The following is a 21,478-nucleotide window of genomic DNA, read 5'->3' as shown; positions in this document are numbered from 1 at the left end:
ATAGGCTGCGGGCTTGGCTGGGGTTTGTTAAGAAGGCTGCAAACAGCCCATGCTGCTGTGCCTGATGTGAGTGTTCTTAGGGCACTGCTCCTAACCCTTCTGATCTGTCAAAGGCAGGATGTTTGCATGACCCCAACCAGCTGGCTCAAATTCTCAATTATACTTTGGTTCAGCTAAAGCTTAGCAGGCAGATGACTTTCTAGTTTTCAGTATTAGAATATGTACTACCTGAGGACCTTAGTTAATAAATAGTTAACTTTCTCAATTTTGTAATGTATTGATATCATTTGCACAATACTTTTTTTGAGCACTTACTGAGTACCAAGCAGTGTGTTAAATCCTTAACACATTTCAACTGTTTAATTGTCACAGCCACCTCTCAGGTGGATACTCTTATCATCCCCATTTTACAGAAGAAGAAACTAAAGGGAGGATATATACCATGCCAGAGGTTATAGGACTAGTTAGCACCAAGGGTGGAATCTGGCTCTTAACTACCATCTGACTTAAATTACCTTAATTTGGCAGCAGGGGCCACAGCCCCAGAGAATTTAGATGATCTGTGCAGGGTTATAAGAGGCTGGTGGGGAATGGGGATGAGTCACAGTTTATAACCATTGCTGGTTATTTTATGATGCAGATGCTCTTAAAATGGTTCCTTCTGCCAGCCTAGGTGAGTTCTTAAACTTACATTCCTCATACAATTTTAAAAATCATTTATATACTTAGAGAAGTAGGTAGTTTTAAAAGATAATAAAGGTAGACATTTAAATTTTTCCTTTGACAAAGTTACTCCATTGTTTTAATAGCTGTTTGATTTCTATGGCAAGGCTGAATTTTTTACACTTGTTGGTACCAGTTCTATTATTCATAATGTGAAATCTTGGGAGCTCTCTGGTGTAGACTTGGTATTTTCATCTGCCTATTATGCTTGTTACATTGTATTATCCAAGTGAGATTTAAAAATAGTTTCCAATATTAAATGGTGATTCATCCTTTATCATTAAGGCAGATAGGCCAGTTATTTCTGACAATGTAGTGAAGCTCATTTTGCTGCCTTTCTTTTTTAAAACTTTATTTTGTCCAACCTAACAATAATTTCACTGGAGGAGAAAAATTAAAATTGCCTCGTTGACAATGTAGTGATATCAGTTTTTCCTTCATAGAAATTAAACAAAGTAAAAATCTTAGTGACTTTCCAGGGGTCGGTTGTGCTTTTAGAAAAATGCCTAACAAGTTCTCAAGTTTTTGTTTTCAAGACAAATCTTTCTGTTCTGAAGCATTTAATTGTGTGCTTTTTTGAAGTGCAGTATGGATAAGAGAGTCCATTTAATGAAATTCAGAGTTGACTCATCTTTTTCTTCTTCCTTCTCTCTCCTCCAGCTCTTTCTCTTTGTTGTCTGGAACTTTGAGCTCTACATGATACCAATGGTTTTGTTGTTACTATTGACATGGAACTACTTCTTGATAATATCAGGGAAAGATAACAGGCAACGGGATACAGTAAGTCTCTACTTTCTCATTTGCATGTGTTTTTGTTCTTATTCCTAGTCTCTCCATCAAGATCAACATTGAATTCGGTTTTGCAAACCAGAAATTCTGTCTGTAAATACTCAAGTTTGGAGGAAAGTTTTATCAGTTCAAAACTAACAACTCTTTGGTCCTAACACAATAGAAAGTATTCACCTATTTCTAGCATTACTCATTTTGGTAGGAACTAAAATTGAGAGCACACCAAAGAATGAGTTACGATTTTTAGGTATAAGTCGGTTATTCCAAATGATTATTTCTTTTATGCTCCTTACTTGTTTTTATGTCTTAATGAATCCTGAGTTAAGACATAATATCACAAAATTATCTGTGGTCAGACCAAACGAATGTATTTTATTTAAGACAGTTCTCTGTGGTCTGTCATTGGAGGGAAGGAAGACTTGATGGTTGTTGGCCTAGAAAAGTGCATCAAGTACCTTAATTCAGTGTTCATTCACTGTACAATAACAAACACCCTTCTCTGTGTCAGGGGTGTATCAGGATCCTGGCTCATGGATCAAGAGCTTTCAATTAACCTAAGGAAAGTTATATTGCACTCACTTGCCCTCTCGGCATTTTTGAAAGTTTTTCGAATGTGTGAAACAACCTTTTCTCTCTCAAAGAGTTTTAGACTGAGAAGCAGAAGCTAGCCACATTATAATCACGTTTGTTATTCTCCCACCAGTCTTCATTCCCCTTAGGCTATCTCAGTCGCTACGCCCCTAGCAAACATACAGCTTGAAAAACTTTCCCATATGTAAATAAATGTGGGGGGAATGTCTTACGCACATAGAACATTTGCAATTTTATAATTCTGTAGACAGCTGTTGAGAATAATTTAAGGGTTTGTCACACATAAGGATCTCTTTGGCAGGTATTTGTCCACATCAGATTACACTGATTTTTTTTTTTTTGCCATTAAGGGCCTCCATTTGATTGATAATCAGGACTTTGGCCAACTATCGTGCCCATAATGACGCAGGAAACAGAGTTATTTGACCATAAGTTTAGTAGTAGTATATAATACTTTGTTATAATAACATCATAATGATTGCACATATACATATGACATAAAAGAATTTTCTTTTTAAATAACTCAAGCAAAATATCCTTTAAATGGTTACACAAGCAAAATAGACTTCTTCAAAATAATTTTCTTTATCATCAAAATAAAAGAAAAATCCAGGTGCACAACCACCAAGTACCATGGCAAGGTTGCCAACAACGGACCACGTTTATTTCCCTATATTATTTGATATATTTCTGTCTCTCTCATGAGATTATAAATTTGAGGTAGGGAACTGTTCATATCTGTACTTGCCACCGTCTCTAGCACGTGTTTTGCAAATTAGAGGTGTTCAGACATTTTTTTGTAAAGTTTATCAAACCAAACATGCGATTGCTATTAGAGATTTTAATGGTTAGGCAGCATCAACAGACAAGGCATTGTTATTATTATTGGCAAGGATTTATGGATATATATTTAACTTGCACACTGACAGACAAGCCCCAAATGCCATAAGCCTTGGTGTCGTGGGGACTAACAGGCACTTTTTTCAATTAATCCAGGATGTTTTCTTTAAGAAGATAGGACTCTCTGAGCCAAGTCCTTTTTGTCCCATTTATTTCCAGGAGGTTGTCGAGAGAGAAGAAAATCTACTTTTTAAAAAAAAATTTAATTTAATTTATTTATTTTTTATACAGCAGGTTCTTATTAGTTATCTATTTTATACATATTAGTGTATATATGTCAATCCCAATCTCCCAATTCATCCCACAAAACTCTACTTTTCATTCAGTTGCCTTGAGACAAATCTGCAGGTAAGAATGTTTGCCAAAAAGTGGTAATTTAGTTTCAGGTTCTTAATCCTATGAGGGGGCTTATCTTCAATATTTAGTCATTGGTTTGAGTATTCTTAGTAAAAATTCTGAAACTATAGACTTTGCTTATTATTTTCTTCAGAATATACCTGCCTTGGCTGGAAAGGTCCACTTTTAGAGGAAACATAATAATATATAATGTATCCCCTTGTACTTAAAATTCTCTGAGAATTTTTATAAGCCTATTGAAAAGTTAACATATTATGTAAATTTTTCTACTGCCCTTTCCCCCCAAAATATAACTCTGATATAGTACTTACAAATCCTTCCTTGTGGGCATATCTCTGACTGAATCCCCCTTTTAGCCATGGACAATATTTTGTTCTCCAACACAGGCCACTGTGAAACATGCTACAGTCTAACTTTCTTGGAATGCCAACTACACCCCATAACTCCCAGTGATTGCCTTTTATTTGCCCAAAACACAGATATCCACATATTCTGTTCTTTCCAGGCACCAGAGCAGCAATCACAACGCTTCATTCAGCTTCTCATTCACTGGCTCAGCTGAGACCTTACGTAACTCTTAAATCCAATTTGTCTAATTACGTGTTTTCTGCCATACCCAGCTGTGCATTTGAAATGGTTGCTCCTTTTGAAAAGAAACCTGGGTTATACTTTGCTGGTTATAGATTGTACACACACACACACACACACACACACACATATATTCACAAGCACATATATGTAAATTAAGAGAAGTGTTTGGAGGGGTTGCTATGCTGTGCCTGACTACTTATCTACCGCGTAGTAGATAGCCCTGGAAGAATGGTACTTTGCCCTAAGTCCTTATTGGTGTCCCCAAAACAATGCAGAATTTTTCAGCATGTGTGAAAACTTTAGGGAATCTCTGAAGAGCATTAATCACACCATTGGCTGATTCCAAATCAGGAAACTTTCTGTTTCAGGAAAAACAGGGGGCGTGGGAGGGCGGTGGATATTCTGTCGCACACAAAAAATCATCTGTACATTATTCAGCTGAGGAGATTCAATTAGGATGAAAATTATAAAAGAAAAACAAATCAAAATAAACTTCAGGTTTGTGTAGCAAAAGAAAAAAGAAAATAATATTTCCATGGCATAAGAAGTTATAAGAGAGAAGGAAATAAATACTGTAAAAGATAAAAAGTACATAGTTGGGTAAAAATTCTGTCTTCGAAATATTGGTGGATGGTTGAGATTAATACTAAAATAGGAAAGGATTTCTTTGTCTGTTTATTGTTTATTAAGGAGACCATTTCCTTTTTGGAGACTTAAAGATCACAGGAACTGAAACCCCCAACCTTTTCCCCACCATGGTGCCTGTTCTAGTTTAATGGAAAAAATGAGATGTAATCCTTGCCAAGTAAGTTTTGCTGCATATAATGAGCTGAACCCGTTGAGGACAGGATAAGGGAACAGCCGTTCCTGCATCTAATGCTGTAGACTTAGAGATGCACATGAGAAAGAGGTGTGGTTAGCAATGGTATTTCACCTCTGCTGTTTCTCAGTCAGACTTGTTAAAAATAAGCAATTCTAGATCTAAATCTATCTCTACTTGGACCATGACATTAAAATTTATAGCATAAGAATTGTTAGACTTTTCCAGAGAAAACTGTTTAATACAAACTTCATTCAGAAATGTCTGTGGCATGAATGTCATACTTCTCTTGGTTTAAGCCGTCACTCCAGAACCAGGGGAAAATCACCCCTGCACTGCCCATTGGGCTCGTACCAACTATCCACATTACAGTTACTGTAAACTGAGATTTTGTAAGAGGAGATGCCAGGAAGTGATCTTTACTTTGGAGTTAAAAATTTTCGAATCCTCATTACACCCTGGGCACTGTGTTAAGCACTTTCTTTTATCATGTCATTTAGTTTTCCCCCAGGAGAGAGAAGATGATTGTGTCAGCCCAGCCCATGTGTTAGGGCCTCCTAAATCAGGTGACCGCCTGTTCTCTTCTCTGTGACAAGGAAGGGAACATACGTGGAAGAAGCATGGCTACAAGAGCCCTTCCTTGAGAGAGGGGAAATCAAATCTCAGAGGATGAAAGAAACAGGTTGGCCAAAGAAACCAGAGCTCTATTATACTCACTGAGACAGGTATCATCATTACTACTTCACATACAGGGAAACAGGGTAGAGAGGTTAAATGGTTCCAAAGGCACACAGTTAGTTAGAAAGTGGCAGAGTGGGTGTTAGAATCTGTCAGTCTTTCTGAAGTTTGCACTCCTTATCACACCACTCAACTACATTTCCTCTTGAGGCTATATTTTGGTCCATCCCAGGTCTCCCTGGGTACCTTTTGAGCACATTTCTCCTTTAAGCTTCAGAATGGTCAGTAGTACTAACTCTATCTTTAAGCAAACAGATTGTTGGAAAACCCTCATTTTCCCCACTCCACCCCCATGTCCTCCTCACCTCTCATTCAGGAAAATGGAGCAACTTGAATGTATCAGGTATCCTGCTAAGCCTTTTACAGACATAGTCTCCTTTAATTCTTCATAATAATTTTTTTAAATTATTATTTTTAACATCTTTACTGGAGTATAATTGCTTTACAGTGCTGTGTTAGTTTCTGCTTTACTTCATAATAATTATATCAAGTAAATGATTCTAAAGGTTTTATCCTCGTTTTACAAAAGAGGAAATTCAGAATCAAAGAGAATGATGAATAACAAACTCCATAGAGTAAGTGGGGTGCAAACCCAGCTCTGCCCTATTCTGAAGCCTCAGGGTATTTCTGTGGTACACGTTTGGGCATGCCTTTACCAAGGGATCCACTTTCTAACTGTTTGGAGCTTTACCTGGAATCCCAGGTATCCCCAGATTCCTTCCTGTGAGGTACCTGGTGACCTCTCAAGAATGGGTACTGATCACCTGCTTGATCCCAGGTGACCCCGTTCATTTCAAAAAACATTCATGACTGGGAGGACTACCTTCCATCCACCCAGGTGAGCATGGAAGAGTAAATCAAAGCTAAAAATCCTTCACATTAGTGAAGAAAATCTTTGAATATCTTTGACATTCAAAAATTCTTCAAGCAGTGCTTTTTAATTACATTTTAAAAGAGCATTCACTTTTACTGTCATGATATGCCTCCCACTTAACAATCTTAGTTGCCTAATCAATGGAGGCATTAAAAGACTGAAGAGTAGGCTGGATCAATGAAATCATTCTCTGACTCATGCTCTTACTGTGATACCAATTGAGCCCAAATCTGTCTGCTAAAATACTTTAGGAAATACTGAAATGTTTTGTTAGTTCCCTCACATGGCAAAGCCCTCCATGCTTCTTTTCCCCTTTAGAATAGCACTGACTATATGTGTTGTTGTTGGGACTATTCCACTTAGGCCCAGAACGTTGATGTCTAGAAATAAAGCTTGTAAGGAGAGAATTTCCTTTGCCACCATAAATGCTGTTGATTGGAGGGCTTCCCTGGTGGCACAGAGGTTGAGAGTCTGCCTGCCGATGCAGGGGACACGGGTTCGTGCCCCGGTCCGGGAAGATCCCACGTGCCACGGAGTGGCTAGGCCCGTGAGCCATGGCCGCTGAGCCTGCGCGTCCGGAGCCTGTGCTCCGCAACGGGAGAGGCCACAACAGTGAGAGGCCCGCGTACCACAAAAAAAAAAAAAAAAAAAAAAAAATGCTGTTGATTGGACAATTTAGGATCATCCACCAAAGAAACATCTGTTTGTTTGACCTGATTTCCTGTAAATCAAACTCATTTATTATTTTCTCAGCCAGTACTGTCAGTTCCAAAGAAGTCGTCCTGGTGGAATATTTGAATAAGTAGACTATTGAGTAAGTGAAATATTCCTAACAGGATCTGGAAAGACTGGCCAAAGCTGAGCTGAGAGGAGCGGACTCCATGCGAAAAGCACTTTTGGCGCGTGGTCAGACTCCTGACACTTCAATAAGGGCTTTATCGTTCACAGAAAGTAGCGTAGATCAGAGCCTCCTGAGTTTGCATCTCAGTACCAAAAAAGACCATGTACTTGCTCTTAACAGAAGCAGCACTGAGTCATACAGCCTGTAAACACATCTAAAAATTGATGATCACTCTTTTCTTTTTCCTGCTTATTTCAACAAATTTTCTCAAATTTTTAAGAAGGTCACCAGCTTGCAAAAATGTGAGGAAGACCGTGAAAAGAACCAGACCTTTATTTTTCCAACACGATCACAAGCATAAAGAGGTAGAAACCAACATCCAATCAGATGTCAGTAGAAAATTTCATCCTTGTGACCCTCTCAAATCTGTTCAACCACTTAGATATGCCAGATTATTACTCAGTCTACAGACTGGTGCCCTGTACCCTGATGACCATCACCTCATCAGGCTCTGGACATACCCCAACAGGACTTCCACATTTTTTCCACTCTCCTCAAGTGCCCCACTCCCACCACCATGCTACATTCCCTCTCTCTCAGGTGACCAAGGCCTTCTGCGTTGCAAATTTTCCTCGAGCTCCAACCCCTGAAGCCCTCTGAATTTGTTCCCAGTTTAGGGTTGCCAGATTTAGCAAGGAAAAATACAGATGCCCAGTTACATTGGGATTTCAGATAAACAACAGGAGATATTTATATAAAAATAATATTCATTATTTATCTAAATTCCAATTTAACTGGATGTCTTGTATTTTTCTGGCAACTTTCCCCCAAATCACAGCTTGTATTCTTACCTCAACACTAGTAGGAAGGTGATAGTTCTGAAACAAAATGCTGATTTTTTTCCCTCTGCTACTTTTGTCTTTCCGTAATATCTTCGAGCATGGCATAGAAGATTCCTCATGTGTATGCCCCACCCAAACCATATAGCTTCAGCTTTATCTCCCCTGTATTCCAGCAGGATTGTTCGTTTGTGTGTTTTTTGGTTTTGAGAATGGAATGTTTAATGAGCAAAAGGTGGAGATGGTGGGCAGAAGCGGGGAGGTACAGAAATGAACCAGACAGTGCCCCATTCTCTTTTGTCATCTCTTTCACCCAGAAAGCAACCATTCACCACTTGGGAGAGCAGGAAAACAAAGCTCAGAGAGCTTATGCCACTTGCAAAGGCTCACACAGCACAGTGGGACTGGAACCCACGTCCAGCTGGTTCCCAGGCCTGTGTTCTCTGCCTCTCCTCCAATGCACCCATTCCATAGGCCCAGGGTGGGCAAAGACGGTCCACATAACACAACAGAAAGCAAAGAAGGAAGCAATGATGCTTCTCTCTTTGTATATTTGGGGAAACTGAGGTCTAGGATAAGGCAGTAACCTCTGCACTGGCAGTGAGTTTGTGTAGGTGGCGCTGTGTGGGACAGACGTGGTGGCCCAGGGAAGGGCAGTTCAGGCCTGGTCTTGAACTTAGTGGAGGTGCTCGTGCTGCGCCTGGAAGCCGCATGGGCACCAGAACAGATGTGCAGCGGGCCGTCCGGCACGATGTGTGGCACTGTGCCAGGACAGGTGGCTGGAGCGCTTGAAGTCCTTGCTGCAGGTGCCAAACATCGAAGGGGTTGAGCTCAGAAGGCCTGCCCACAAAGAGGTGGGCACACTCCCTTGCGAGGGCCTGGCTCTCCTGGGGCACCTTGCTCTGGGATGAGCTGCACCGTGAACTTGGAGGAGACCCTGTGGGTGTTGATGAGCAGATGGGAGCCTAGGCGTGTGCAGGTCAAGGCCCCGCAGTGGAGGAGGAGGTCAAGTAGTGGTCTTCTGCCATGGAGGAAGGGGAGCTTTGACGGATGGGGTTTTGACATAGTCTTGACAGAGGAGGACCCAGGGTGGCTGGGACAGCTATGGCGGCAGCAGCAGTATCTGGAGCCGAGTGTATTTGTAGTTTCCCAAATAGTCAATACACTCTCTCTATAGCTTTTACTCTTTTCTTAAAAAAAATATATGTTTGCAAATGTACGGTGTAGTTCTTGCTTGTCATATATATTTTATTTTTTACGAAAATTGGATCACATTAAAGGTACTGTTAGCATACCTACTTTGAGTTGCCCTCAAATTACTGGGAAACAACATGCTTTTTAATGACTGAATAATTTCCACCATATGAATACTTTATTTTTTCTCAATTAAACACTCATTTTAGAAATGTTTGTTTCCAGTGTTTATGCCATCTCAAAGAATGTTGCAAAGAAACATCATAAACAGATCTCTGAGCAGGTTGTCGGTAATGTCTTTTGATAAAGTCCTTGAAGGGGAATTTCTGGGTCAGACTGTATGCATTTTGAATATTTTTGGTAGTCAATACTGACTTTGCCACCCATTAAGGTTTTAATATTTTATATCTATATGCCTGGGTAACCACCAGTTATCTTCATCATTTCTCCTGGTGAGCCATCTCTGACTTCCTGCCCATTCTCACCCACCCCTACACCTACCAACCCATCTCTACCATCATATACTCCAAGAGCTTAAGTGAACCCTCCCCTCTCAGTTCCCATATCCCCCTAGCTGTATTATAATAAAAAGCTCACTGGGGGTCTTCTTCACCTGCCCCAGGCTGTTCTAACTGTATCTTCCATCTGTGTATCTAATCCCAGCACAGAACAAGATGTCTCAGATATAGCAGCACAGTAGTTGCTCAAAAAATGTTTAATGAATGAATACTAAGTATGTTAATCTGATTCTTTTTCCACATCAAAAATTGTCTAATTTTCATTCAACAAACATGTATTGAACGTTTGCAGGCACTGTGCTAGCTGTTGTCCAAAGATGATTAAGACCTGGTCCCAGTAAATCTATTATACTTCAATACAAATAAAAGAAAGGGAGAGAGAGAGAAAAGAAGGAGAGAAAAAAAGACCTGGTCCTTGCCCATGACAGTTTGTGGTCTAGTGAGGGAAACAAACAACTAAGTGGAATACGTGGGTATAATAGGTGCAGTGATGGAGGTCTACATATGAAATGCAGAGCGTGTGGCCAAAAACCATTCAGTTCATCCCAGATATGTGTGCGTGTGCTGCATATATAAAGAAAGAGGGTCTACCTATCTGTGGCCACAGCTCTATTCCACCCTTCCGTCTGTCCCTTCACTCAGTAACTCCATGTTTGCCTTTAATACTTCAGTGTATTGTCTATCTTTTTGCTCTATTCTCAAACTGCAGCTCAACTTCAGATGGGAAGATGAGTGTTACCTGTACGTGACATGTCAGTTCACATAGAGAAAGATGTAAAGGAAAACAGTTCTATTTTTAAAAGTCAATATACTAAAGAGCCGCCTGTCTAGAAGGCAGACTTCTTTTGCTTTAGATCTATTAGGACTCAGGAGAGATACTTAGAATTTAAAGTTAGTGGTAGTTGCTGCAGAGGACGCTTATAGTTACTCTCATACTGCAGCCCTCACCATCTTCCTGAATCGCTCCCACCTTGCTCAGATTCCCCAAAGATACGTATGAGTATGTAACGAGGTAAAGAGATATTCTTCATTCCTATAGAGGATTTCTGCCCTGAAACCCAGCTCTTTTTCCACCAAATGAATTGTCTTGGCAGCCTTGAAGGAAACCTGAAGATCTTGCCCCCATAAATGGCTGAATTTCTCTTATTTGAACCCCAATTGACTCCTGGGTCCCCAGGAACTCATTTGAAAACCAACTTCCTAAACTCTCCTCAAAGTCTCCCATGGATCCAAAGAATTCACCATCTCAATGGTTTTCCAAAGTGTCCAACCCAAGCATCTACCCATTTGTCAACCAAATGGTTTTATTATTTCTGTTCCCTTTCCAAAAGGTCTGCCTCCACAATTTTGTCATTTCTGTCATTGAAGAGTGGGACTTAGGAGAGGAGAAAAAGGGATATCCACGGTTTGGGTCTCATTTCTCAGGGTGGATGTGTTTTCCCACCTATTTCTAGTGATGATCTGGTGGTTCTTTCTAAATGATTTTACACCCTCCTCTTGGTAGATAGCCAAAACTCCTTGACACATTATGGTGAGGGAGATAGCATGTAGGACCAACAGAAGCACCTTCTGGCCGACTCATGATCCCAGGACTAGTTTGCATCATGCCCCAGGTGGTGGGGTGGTGTTAGCTGAAGGTTTCATACAATATTTGTGGAGACTTACTGTCCTTAGTCCAGAAAGGGGACAAGAAATGGCAAGACTTCAATTAACAAACTAAAAATCGAAACCAAGTGATATGTCTCTATCTGCTTGTGGAAGAAGTTTATAAATCAGAACCATTGTTGGGAGTCCAATAAACCCGAGAGTTTTGTATTCATGTTTTTTAGTGTTCCATGAGTTAAATTTATTAAGAACATGTAATTTTAAAGCCTTTCTGTACATGGAACTGGAGTAATATGTGCAGGTAACCAAACTAAAATATGCCTTCAAGGGCATTTTCTTTCATGTATTATTGAATTTATTTCATCATTCAAGAAAACGAAAATAGTCATGATACCATATCACTTATTTTTTAAACAATAACAATATTCTGGTAACATGCTTAAATGAGAGACAGTTCACCTAAACAAAGTTTCCAGATATGTTACACTCCCATGGGCAACAGCAGAAACATCTTAAAAATGACTGTTGCCACTACCACTTTACAGTTGGTAGAGGTTAAGAGTCCAAACTTTGAAATTACAAAGACCTGGCATTAAATTTCAGACTTTCTACTTGTTAGCTGTATGAATTTATTCATTTCCCCAAGCCTCAGTTTCCTCACCAGTAAAATGGGGATAATACCTACCTTTGTTGAGGTCTTGTGAGGATTAAAGAGACAGCACACTGTGTTAAGCATATAGTGAGTGCTCAGTAAATGATAATTAGGCACCTGACTATGTATAAAACAGGGCAAACCAGTGGGGGTAAAATGGGTGTCTAAACATAGTAGAAGTAACCACCTCTCTTAAACAGTTCACTTGTAAGAACTATTGAAGAGAGTGGTTTTCCAAGGCCATTAGTCCTTCTTGGTTTTGAACTTGTAGACAAAGATAGTAAAATTGCCACAGAAAGATTTCCTGTGTCTGTAATCCCCCTGCTATACATATGGAAGTCCCACAAAATGAAAACTACATTTTTATCAACAAAAAAAGCTGACAAAGAAATTTGAACAATCCTCTATGGATTAAAGCTTCTTGAAAACTGAAATTTATAGAAATACCAAAAATGTATGCCATTTTACAGATCATATCCATAGATATTTGGAAGAAACGTTTTTCTTGATGATCGTAATACAAATCTCCACCATGCACAGGACATAAAGACAAAGGCCAGCAGCACCATGAGCAGAGAACAGGGCATTTCCTTCCCTGAGACCATCACTGAGTCCATAGCAAGATACTCTTTCCTAACAGCTTCACTCTGGGTGTTGACTAAGAGAAGGAGAAAGGTAAACCTACTAGCATGCCAGGCCTGGGCACAGGGACTAATTCTAATAAATCAGAAGAGAACATAAAAATGTCAACTTAATCAAGCATTTAAATTTTATTAATCAAGCCTAATTTTTATGAGTGCAAATAATCACCGAAGCTGGACAAATTTGTTCTCGATTGCATCAGAAACATAATTTTAATATTTAATGGACTGATGAATTTAAATGGAGAATTATCTTTATGAAACATGCTCCTCGTAATTTGCCATTAAATGAGAAATTTTTAAAAAATCAACATAAATCTTACATAAAGGTTATTTGACTAAATGTTGGAACTATAAATATTATAAATACATTATGCACTAATTTAGCAATCACACAGTACACTACGTAAAGCTGAAATGATAAGTGGACCAGGCAAGCTTTTCCTAGAATATAGAGCTCTTGTGTTATATTGTGGGAAGCTCATGATAAAATGGATACAGAGGTTTTGTGTGAGGTTTCCTGAACGTCCTTTTCATGCAGGCTTTTGTGCTACAATTTACCATTCACCACACACATTCTTTCCAGTTCCAATGTAGGTCTAAACCCACATAGGCTGTCTTTTGGGAGGTGATTATTCTTTACAAGAAAGGTAAAAAATATTTTATCATTATTATTTATAGAAAAGAAATACAAGGAAAAAACTGAAGTTTTCTATGATTTTTTGACATTCAAAATCTGCTCCATTTTTAAAGTTAAACTTTCTGACATAATGTTCTCAGGCCTCAAAATATTCTAGGCACAAGGGAAAAAAAAGAAGAAGAAAAATCAAATTAGCATCAGAATATTTTTCTCTTCACATGTCCACCTATTCTTCTCACCCCCTCTACTACTCCCAATTACATTGCTTAAAATAGGCAGTAGCAGTGAATTTTTGTAAAAAGTACATCAAACCTAACAGAGCAATATGGTTCAAAAGTTTGCTCATATTAATCTCCAAGATTAGTGTTTTTTTGTTTTCAAATTCTATTCTTTAAAAGTACCTAATCTTCCCGAAGTGTACCATTTACCTTTATTATATCTGCTAAACTATACATTTACCTGAAAAGAACTTCTTGCCTATTACAACTCTAATGCTCCCAAACATATCTGATGGGGTTAGAGTGAAGAACATTTCTGAGAAGACTGGAAAAGACTGGAGATCATAGCAGCTCCCTCCTGCTGCTTTGCAGAAAATTTTTTAAATAGGTAACGTGGACTCTTTATTAGACACTTAAAAAAAATTCCTAAGGTTGTTTTTAAAACCTGAGACATTTAAAATTGTGCCCTTTTTTGTTACAAATTTGTGCTTCTGCAATGGAAACTTGGTTTTACAGAGAGAGGCTAAAGCATATAATTTTCTTTTTTATTTGAAATCTGTTTATTATTAATGAACAAAAATGTTTTGCTTTGAAAATATTCAATTTTATAAAATAGATTAGTGGTAAGTCTAGTTATCTTTCGATTTCATTTGCAAAGCACATTAAACAATTCAATTTTTTGGCCTTTTGTATAATTTTTAACCCGAAAAATAATATTGCTTCAAGAAAGCATTAGTTTTTAAAAAGCACATTGCAAGTTAATAGTTGACCTATTTTTTCCCTGCTCAATCAAATTAGCATGCAATATTGTAAAGATGCCAAGATTAGAATTTTCCCTACAAGCGAAAATACAATACATTGTGAAGCCTTTAGATGGAGACATAGTTCAAATAAACACTAGAATTCTGTTCACAGTGCTTTGTTTAAGTATAAAAATGAACATTTAAGAATACTGAGAAGGAAATATGAAAAGAAATTCATTTAAGATGCTTATACTGATTATAGAATTTATATTGTATTTAGCCTTTCTTAATGGAAGAGTTTTTCTGCATATTAAGCTGACAAAGACTAAAAGGTTACATACTCTTGGCCAGTAAAGTAAATTTACTGTCCTTGCACCTTACAGCAAAGCATATTATACTGCAAATAAGAATGCTGTTGTTGATGATGCAGAATTCAGGCCGTATGTAATCAGTGGCATGCATCAAAAGTCATCTGATAGCCACATTAAAGCCACGTTTCCTATTAAGAATCAGACTAAATTATAACATGGCACTTCCCAGAATGAGCCAAGGAAACACATTCTGCAAGAAGAAATAATTGTATTTGAGTGTCTCTGTAAAAGTCCGGAAGTCTTTTAGCAGTAAGTAATAATGCTTTTCTTTTTAGTCTGCCTTCTTTTGTATTGCAATATATTCAGCTTCACTGGCAAGCCTATCACACTAATTATTATTACATCTAGTGGTTCAGTTATCTTGATGACTACTGTAGCTGAAATACTCCAAGGTCAAATTCTTAATAGCGTGAATCAGACTAAGCAGCCATCATACATGCAGTTGCTTTTGAGATAGACTAAACAGTGTATTCCAGGCCTGTTTTTGGGTTTTATTATTCTTTCAGATGTGGAGTAAATTATACGCACAGGTTAATTGCGCCATTCATTTTGCAAAAGTTCCTTCTCAAAAATCTTGAGAGGTGCAGGTGTCCTGTGGTGAAAATGACAGCACAGGCGCACCTATAATGATCTTATTGACCACAAAAGTCTTCAGCCCAACCTCCAGTGCTTTTAAGTGATCTGAAATAATCTGAGTGGTTGGTTATACGCATCTTCTCAATTCATAGACTTTCAATAATTTCATATGATACTTGCACATGTAATACATCCATTGGCACACAAATGCCTCTTCTGCTTGGTTTATGTACACACAAAATGGTATAAATGAACTCCAGACCATGTGGAAGCAAACTGCTCTACCCAAATTCCTCCATATCTCTAGAGTGGAAATAAGCATTTAGTTTGTAATGTATCCAAATATAAGCATCTGTACACATTTGAATGTTCTATGAATATAAAATTAAATATGAAACTTCTTTCTTTTGTGACAGTTTTCTTTCTTTAATTTTTTAACATTGCAGTTGCACATCTGGACAGCAGTGATTTCTTCTTTAATTTAAATGTGTTGCTTTTTTATAGACCGTTTTGAGTAAAGCAATTTGAATTGTGCAACTGTTCATTCTGAACATAGAAAAACATCCATTTAATTCAAAGATTATTTCTGAGGGAAAAAGTAAACATATAAAAGAAACTGGTTTGTGTCAGCGCTGGCTTTCCAGGGTTTTTGGCTTTGTGGTACTCAATACTTATCTTACAAAGGTAACATAACCAAGATTTTTCCCTTTTTGTTTAAAGACATATAAATAAGTGGAAGACTTTAGCCCTGGGAAAATCATAATACAAAGTGTTTTAAGAATTATTTATGGAACTTTTAACCCCCTTTTGTCATTTTAGCTTTCAAACATGCACCCTAAATTAGTATTAAAAAGCGGGACTCAGTATCCACTGTCCCGTGATGATTTTAATAGTGAAGTTTACCCGAATCTACTTTTCCTCATCCTTTTACTGTTTTGGTCTGCCTTTTCTGCATCCTGTTGGTCCCCTCCCTTATACATCTTTGTCTAGTGCAGTAATTCTAAACATATTGTCATATTTTTGTTCAGATTACCAGCATCATTTTTAACATTTTCAGCCAAATAAAATTTTATTTCCTTGCAAATCATAAAGCATTTAGTTGTGTCAAATTATAATTAAAAGTCATAATTTTAATAGACCTCCTATACAACTGTATAAAACATACAGATTCTTCAGATGCAGTTTTGCTCCATTTTGATAATGGATTTTTAAAATATACAGCTACATATTCTATTGTATATGTTAATGACAAATGTTCAGCAAATGTGGACTATGAAAGAAGAAATATTATGCTTCTAAAAATAGTGTTATCTGCTTATTCTTTGGCTGTAATGTAGCTGGAACGCTGCATTTGGGGCTGTCTACATGTGTTTTTTCAAATGTCATCTTTATTAGTATTACATTCAAGGAATAGTACCAAGAATCAGTTTCTTTCAAGACCTTCCTCCAGTGTGTGGCATATAAGTCTGTGACGGGCGACATTACAGAAGGTCATGTCACTTTTAACTGCTTGCATTACATCTTTCTGATTTCCCTAGTGCCCTTCTTTTGTTTGATTAATACTACTTGCTTTCAAGCAAGGTATCAGAAAGCATAATTTGGAAAAAGAATTCTAGGGCCAATCTGAGATATTCTCCCTTACAAAAAGAGGAAAAAAAACCCAACTTTGTAAAAATGTATCTTTTCTAATACATGCATTTTTGTCGCTCTTCATTTTTTTTTTCCTCAAGGAAATCCTACAGATGTGTTGTTATTAAATTATTGCTGACAAATGTTTGGGCAACTGGACTTTGTATACTTGAAAACAAAACTATGTAGCCCTTATTTGGTTTTATTTGAAGAGGAAAGAGCTGGAATTTGAGACTGGGACTCCTTTATTTTATTTGTTTCCTTAGTTAAGTGTTAAACTCCAGCAGTCTTTCTAAATAGCAGGTGTTACTTGAGTTCTCTGGGAAAGGTTGCAATTTTGTGCAATCCTTAAATGCACTTCAGTGATATATACAGTTTGTTTTTAAAAGCTCAGTTTGCAGTTTCTGTATTCATTGCATTTGTCCAGGGCTTATGTCTTAGAGCACAGTCCAGCTTCTGAGACACTGTTGCCTTTAAAGCCATCCATTTCATTGGACCCTTAAAGCCTGAAAATTAGTTGTGAAACCATTATCATTTTAATTGGGAATCTTTATCCACCACTCTACCTGTGCCCCTTTATATGTTCCTTAGTGTCAGTGAAACAACCAGAATTGTGTATGTCATTCAGAACCCTGAATATTTTGCCCAGGAAAAAAAAAATATATATATCATTTAATTTCCAAAAATTAATGTTTAAATATTATTAAATTGATGTTATTTCTACTTTTATTAGTAGCTCACATTTTTTAGTACTTCGGTACAGGAACTGTGCTGAACACTTTAAACACATTGTCTCATTGGACCCCTAATCAACACTGTGGGGAAGGTGCTATTATCATCTCCATTTTCCAAGGCACCTTAAGCTTCATCTGAGCAAACTGTAACAGTGGGATACATTCTGAAGCAGCTTAAAGGCATCGCTAGGAAACCATCTGTATTATAAATCCTCACTTGTAGATGTTTATGTTGTAGCATTAAAAAGTCACTGGAGGAGGGGAAAAGCCCTCACTCGGGTGCTACAACACAACACAAAGGCCTCTCGCTGACTTTTCTGCCAAATGTAAAAGCAAATAGTTGTGTTTGGGTGATTCTGGCTGCGCATTTGTGGGGCAGTTGTGCGTAGCCAATAACCCACTTGTGCAGGGTGGGAACAGTTTGGGTTTTGCAAATGAAGAGCCTGATTCTGTAGACCTTTGGAGTCCTTCTTGAACAGAAGATCTGCAACTGATTTGTGAAATGCATAAATTAACTTCTTGGTTTTTTCATGGTTCAATATTTTGAATCTTTGAAAATTAACTTAAAGATAGTGGAGATCTCCAAATCTTAAAGTAACGGTTAAATATCCATGCTTTCTATTGCCAGGCACAGCTTGAATATTTGATTCATTAATCTGCATCATTGAGTAGGAGGTATGTCTTTGCAGGTGAGCTAGTTGAGTTCTGTGAGATAAATGATAGGCCCTCTACCAAAATGCATGTTCAAAGATATGAAGCATAGATGAGGTTTTCTTCTGTTCGGTCTATCAACAAATATTTCTTGAATACTTATTATGAACTGCTAGGCACAATCTGAAACCATTCTGCCTTCCTTGCACTGTAGTACGATGGTAAGTACTGAAGAGGAGAGATACATAATACATTCTTTACAATAACCACCTAAAATATTGTTTGATTTTTATGTATAAGAATAAAAGTATAATATTAATTTCATTTTCCATATTTGGTATATGAGTCTACATGAGTAATTTTAGGAAAAAATTACTTAATCTAATATATATCAAATAATCATATTGTATACCTGGAATATATATAATTTTTATTTTTTAAAAATAGATAATGACAACCTTAAAATATTACTTAACATAAATCTAAAATTTATAACACCATTTCATAAGAGATACAAAAGTATGATCATTAAAAAAATCATGTGAGAGGTCAAACATGTTTTTGTTTTGCTTTTCCTTTTTTTTTTTTTTTTGGTTTTAGAACTGGGCAGGGTTTCAGAGCTGGCTGTGCTATCCCACAATCTGGGTCTGAGTTCTAGTTTAGCTACTTGCTGTGTTAGATGAATCCTTTTGATGCAACACAATGTACTGAAATATTGTGACTACCTCTCCTATTTCAACCTCCATCACAAAGGTCCCAGTTTGGAATAGTCTGGCATACAGCACCCCAGTTATACATTGTCACTATTGTTGTCTATATATTTATGATATGCATGCTTCAAATTTTCAGGAAGTTAAAAGTCAACATGAAAGGCTATCTGATAGCCCCCATTTAAATTCTATTGGATTATAAGCCTCTTGTGGGCTGACATGACTATAGATTAAGTATTTGTGTGTTATTCATCTTTCTATTCCCACAGTCCGTAGTACTGTGTGCCTCGGTCAAGGGCATTTGTAATAAATGCTTATGGAGTATCTGAGTATAGTTAGAATGTCAAGAGTCCTTTCTTGCTGAGGCTGAACTACTTTATATGTCCCCAAAATCAGTGTAAACTCTAACCCAATAAAGGAAACAGAACATTGTGCTACTCTGATTCTTTTGAAATGCTGAGTGTCCAAATGAAAGACCACCAGATTCTACCACTTAATAGAAGATTTAAAGGATGACATTAAATTAAGAACAATTTCCCAGTTTGTCAGATACTTTTAGTTATATATCAGCTCGTGAGAACTAGAAGTTTGTGTTTGGGTTCTTCTTTTAAATCTGTTAATGCTTTTAGAAACTTTGAGAAAAATTATTAGGATAACTGAGCGTCCTGACGTATTATCTCAGTTTATGTAACTCTTTGTTTAGTAAGTCTTAGTTACTGAAGTTTTCATTCATAGCATATTCCTGTCTCTATCCTAAAGCCACATGAAAGAAGAGCTAGCTATCTCTGTCTTCTAAAGTTAGGAGCTTTGGGAGAAAGGTTTAAAAATATTTGATAACCGTGATTCTGTCGAGTTTATTCAGAGATAAAGATACTGGATAAAAAAATAGAAGCACTACAAGAAATTATATCAAATGGAGTAAATACAGTTATAAGTTAGCACTTACCTGAATAAGAGCTCCCCCCAGAGTTTTTAAATTTTTGGATTCCATGGAGTGTGTGTGTATAAAAACATGATAAAACACCTGAAATGGGGTGATGTCTCATTTGTAATGCCTGTAGTTATATATTGATCCAGGCAAGGGGAAATTATTTGGCAAATCCAAAATGACTATACCATTCTGCTGAAGTAGGTAAACCAGGAGCCATTGAAAAATACATGCGTACATATCTATCTACATGGGTTCTATATACATAATATACACATTTGATTATTGAATACATCTCTTCTTTTCTTTCAGTAGTAATGTTCATTCTCATAACATAATCCATGTGTAAAATCACAGAGAATTAAAATTAGAGTTTCAGGTAATCCACAAAATGAACAAGTCATTCAGAGATGGTCAAGAGTTGACACTATATGTCAGAATTAAAATTGGAGCCATGAAAGATATTGTTAGCATTATGCCGTAGCTTACCAGCATGAATCCATGAACAGGCATAGATTTTTATCTTAGGGTTTGGTGACAAGTAAATTAGAAATAGCAGAGCTCTTTTCTGCTATCTAGCTCCAAATTTAAAGTGCCTAATTAATATAGACAGTGGAGTAGGTAAAAAAAGAAATCTCCTGATTTAAAGCATCCTTCAAATGAGTGTTAGTTTACCTTATGCATATTTCCAATTCTTTAAATTGTCACAGAACATTTCACACAAATAAGGTTCCCCTGACTGGGATTCAGGTCCCTGGTGTTCATCAATTAAAGGCATAGCATTTTCCTAATCCCTGTCTCTAGATCAGATATTCCCTCTCAGTGCGTCCGTTTCAAATGTTAATAAAGTTTTCACTTCTAAAAGGTTCAAAATGACAGAACAAAATTCTCTCCTTTAAGAGCATGAAAACGACTTCTGTTTCTGTCTGCAGGTAGTGGAGGACATGCTAGAGGACGAGGAAGAAGAAGATGACAAAGATGACAAGGTAATTATCTTTCCCAGCACTTGGGTACCTGGGGATGGGGAAATGTAGACATGACACTGTTTTCACAGACAGTTAAAAAGGAGTTGAAGTGTTTGAGTCCAGAAAATTGGACAGTGCTGTTTATCATCCTAACAATGCCACTGCATGTTGCAAAGAGGGAGAGAGGGCTATAAATCGTCTTCGCTTTTGTCCAGACCTGGGTCAAATATTTTTCTGCCAGGAACAAAAAAAAATAATTCAGCTTGTCTGGAACTTGATAGCTCTCACGAAGATAACGACAGTGACAACTGTTTTTGAAGGGCAAAAATTTGTCCTATCTTGAGTATTACAAATCAGGCTATACTTGGGGGGAAGAGAGGAGTGAAAAAAAATAGCAGCCTGCATGTGTCAAACATGGATATTGCCATCTGTAATTTTCCAAGAATTGCTCAGCAAAAGAACACGTGTGCGGAGGGCTCCAGAGGGCATTTAAATAATCCCAGTGCTCACTGCCCTGGCTTAGACTTGGAATGGCCCGTGGCTCCTTGGTCAGGAAAGTCTGTTCAGAGAGGCTCGTGTTTCCATTGCTGGTTGGCTTGGGGTTGGTGGCCACAGTAAATAACAGCTAGTTTCTGGGACT

General features: G+C 37.5%; 1 protein-coding gene across 7 annotated transcripts in view; it reads left to right on the top strand.

Moving 5' to 3' along the window:
* Nucleotides 1-21,478, top strand: part of MCTP1 (multiple C2 and transmembrane domain containing 1) — a 539,066-nt gene that overhangs the window by 439,760 nt on the left and 77,828 nt on the right. For 5 of the 7 annotated variants that reach the window (XM_060143283.1, XM_060143282.1, XM_060143281.1 and 2 more), the window contains 2 exons: nt 1,384-1,503; nt 20,806-20,859. In XM_060143283.1, the coding sequence (XP_059999266.1) occupies nt 1,384-1,503; nt 20,806-20,859 (174 nt within the window). The remainder of the gene's footprint in view (nt 1-1,383; nt 1,504-20,805; nt 20,860-21,478) is intronic. The other 2 variants (XM_060143285.1, XM_060143288.1) reach the window with 1 other exon arrangement.

The sequence above is a fragment of the Lagenorhynchus albirostris genome, chromosome 3 (genome assembly GCF_949774975.1).
Source record: "Lagenorhynchus albirostris chromosome 3, mLagAlb1.1, whole genome shotgun sequence".
NCBI lineage: Eukaryota > Metazoa > Chordata > Mammalia > Artiodactyla > Delphinidae > Lagenorhynchus > Lagenorhynchus albirostris.
Note: the sequence above shows the minus strand (reverse complement) of the source record. Positions and strands in the feature narration are given on the sequence as shown.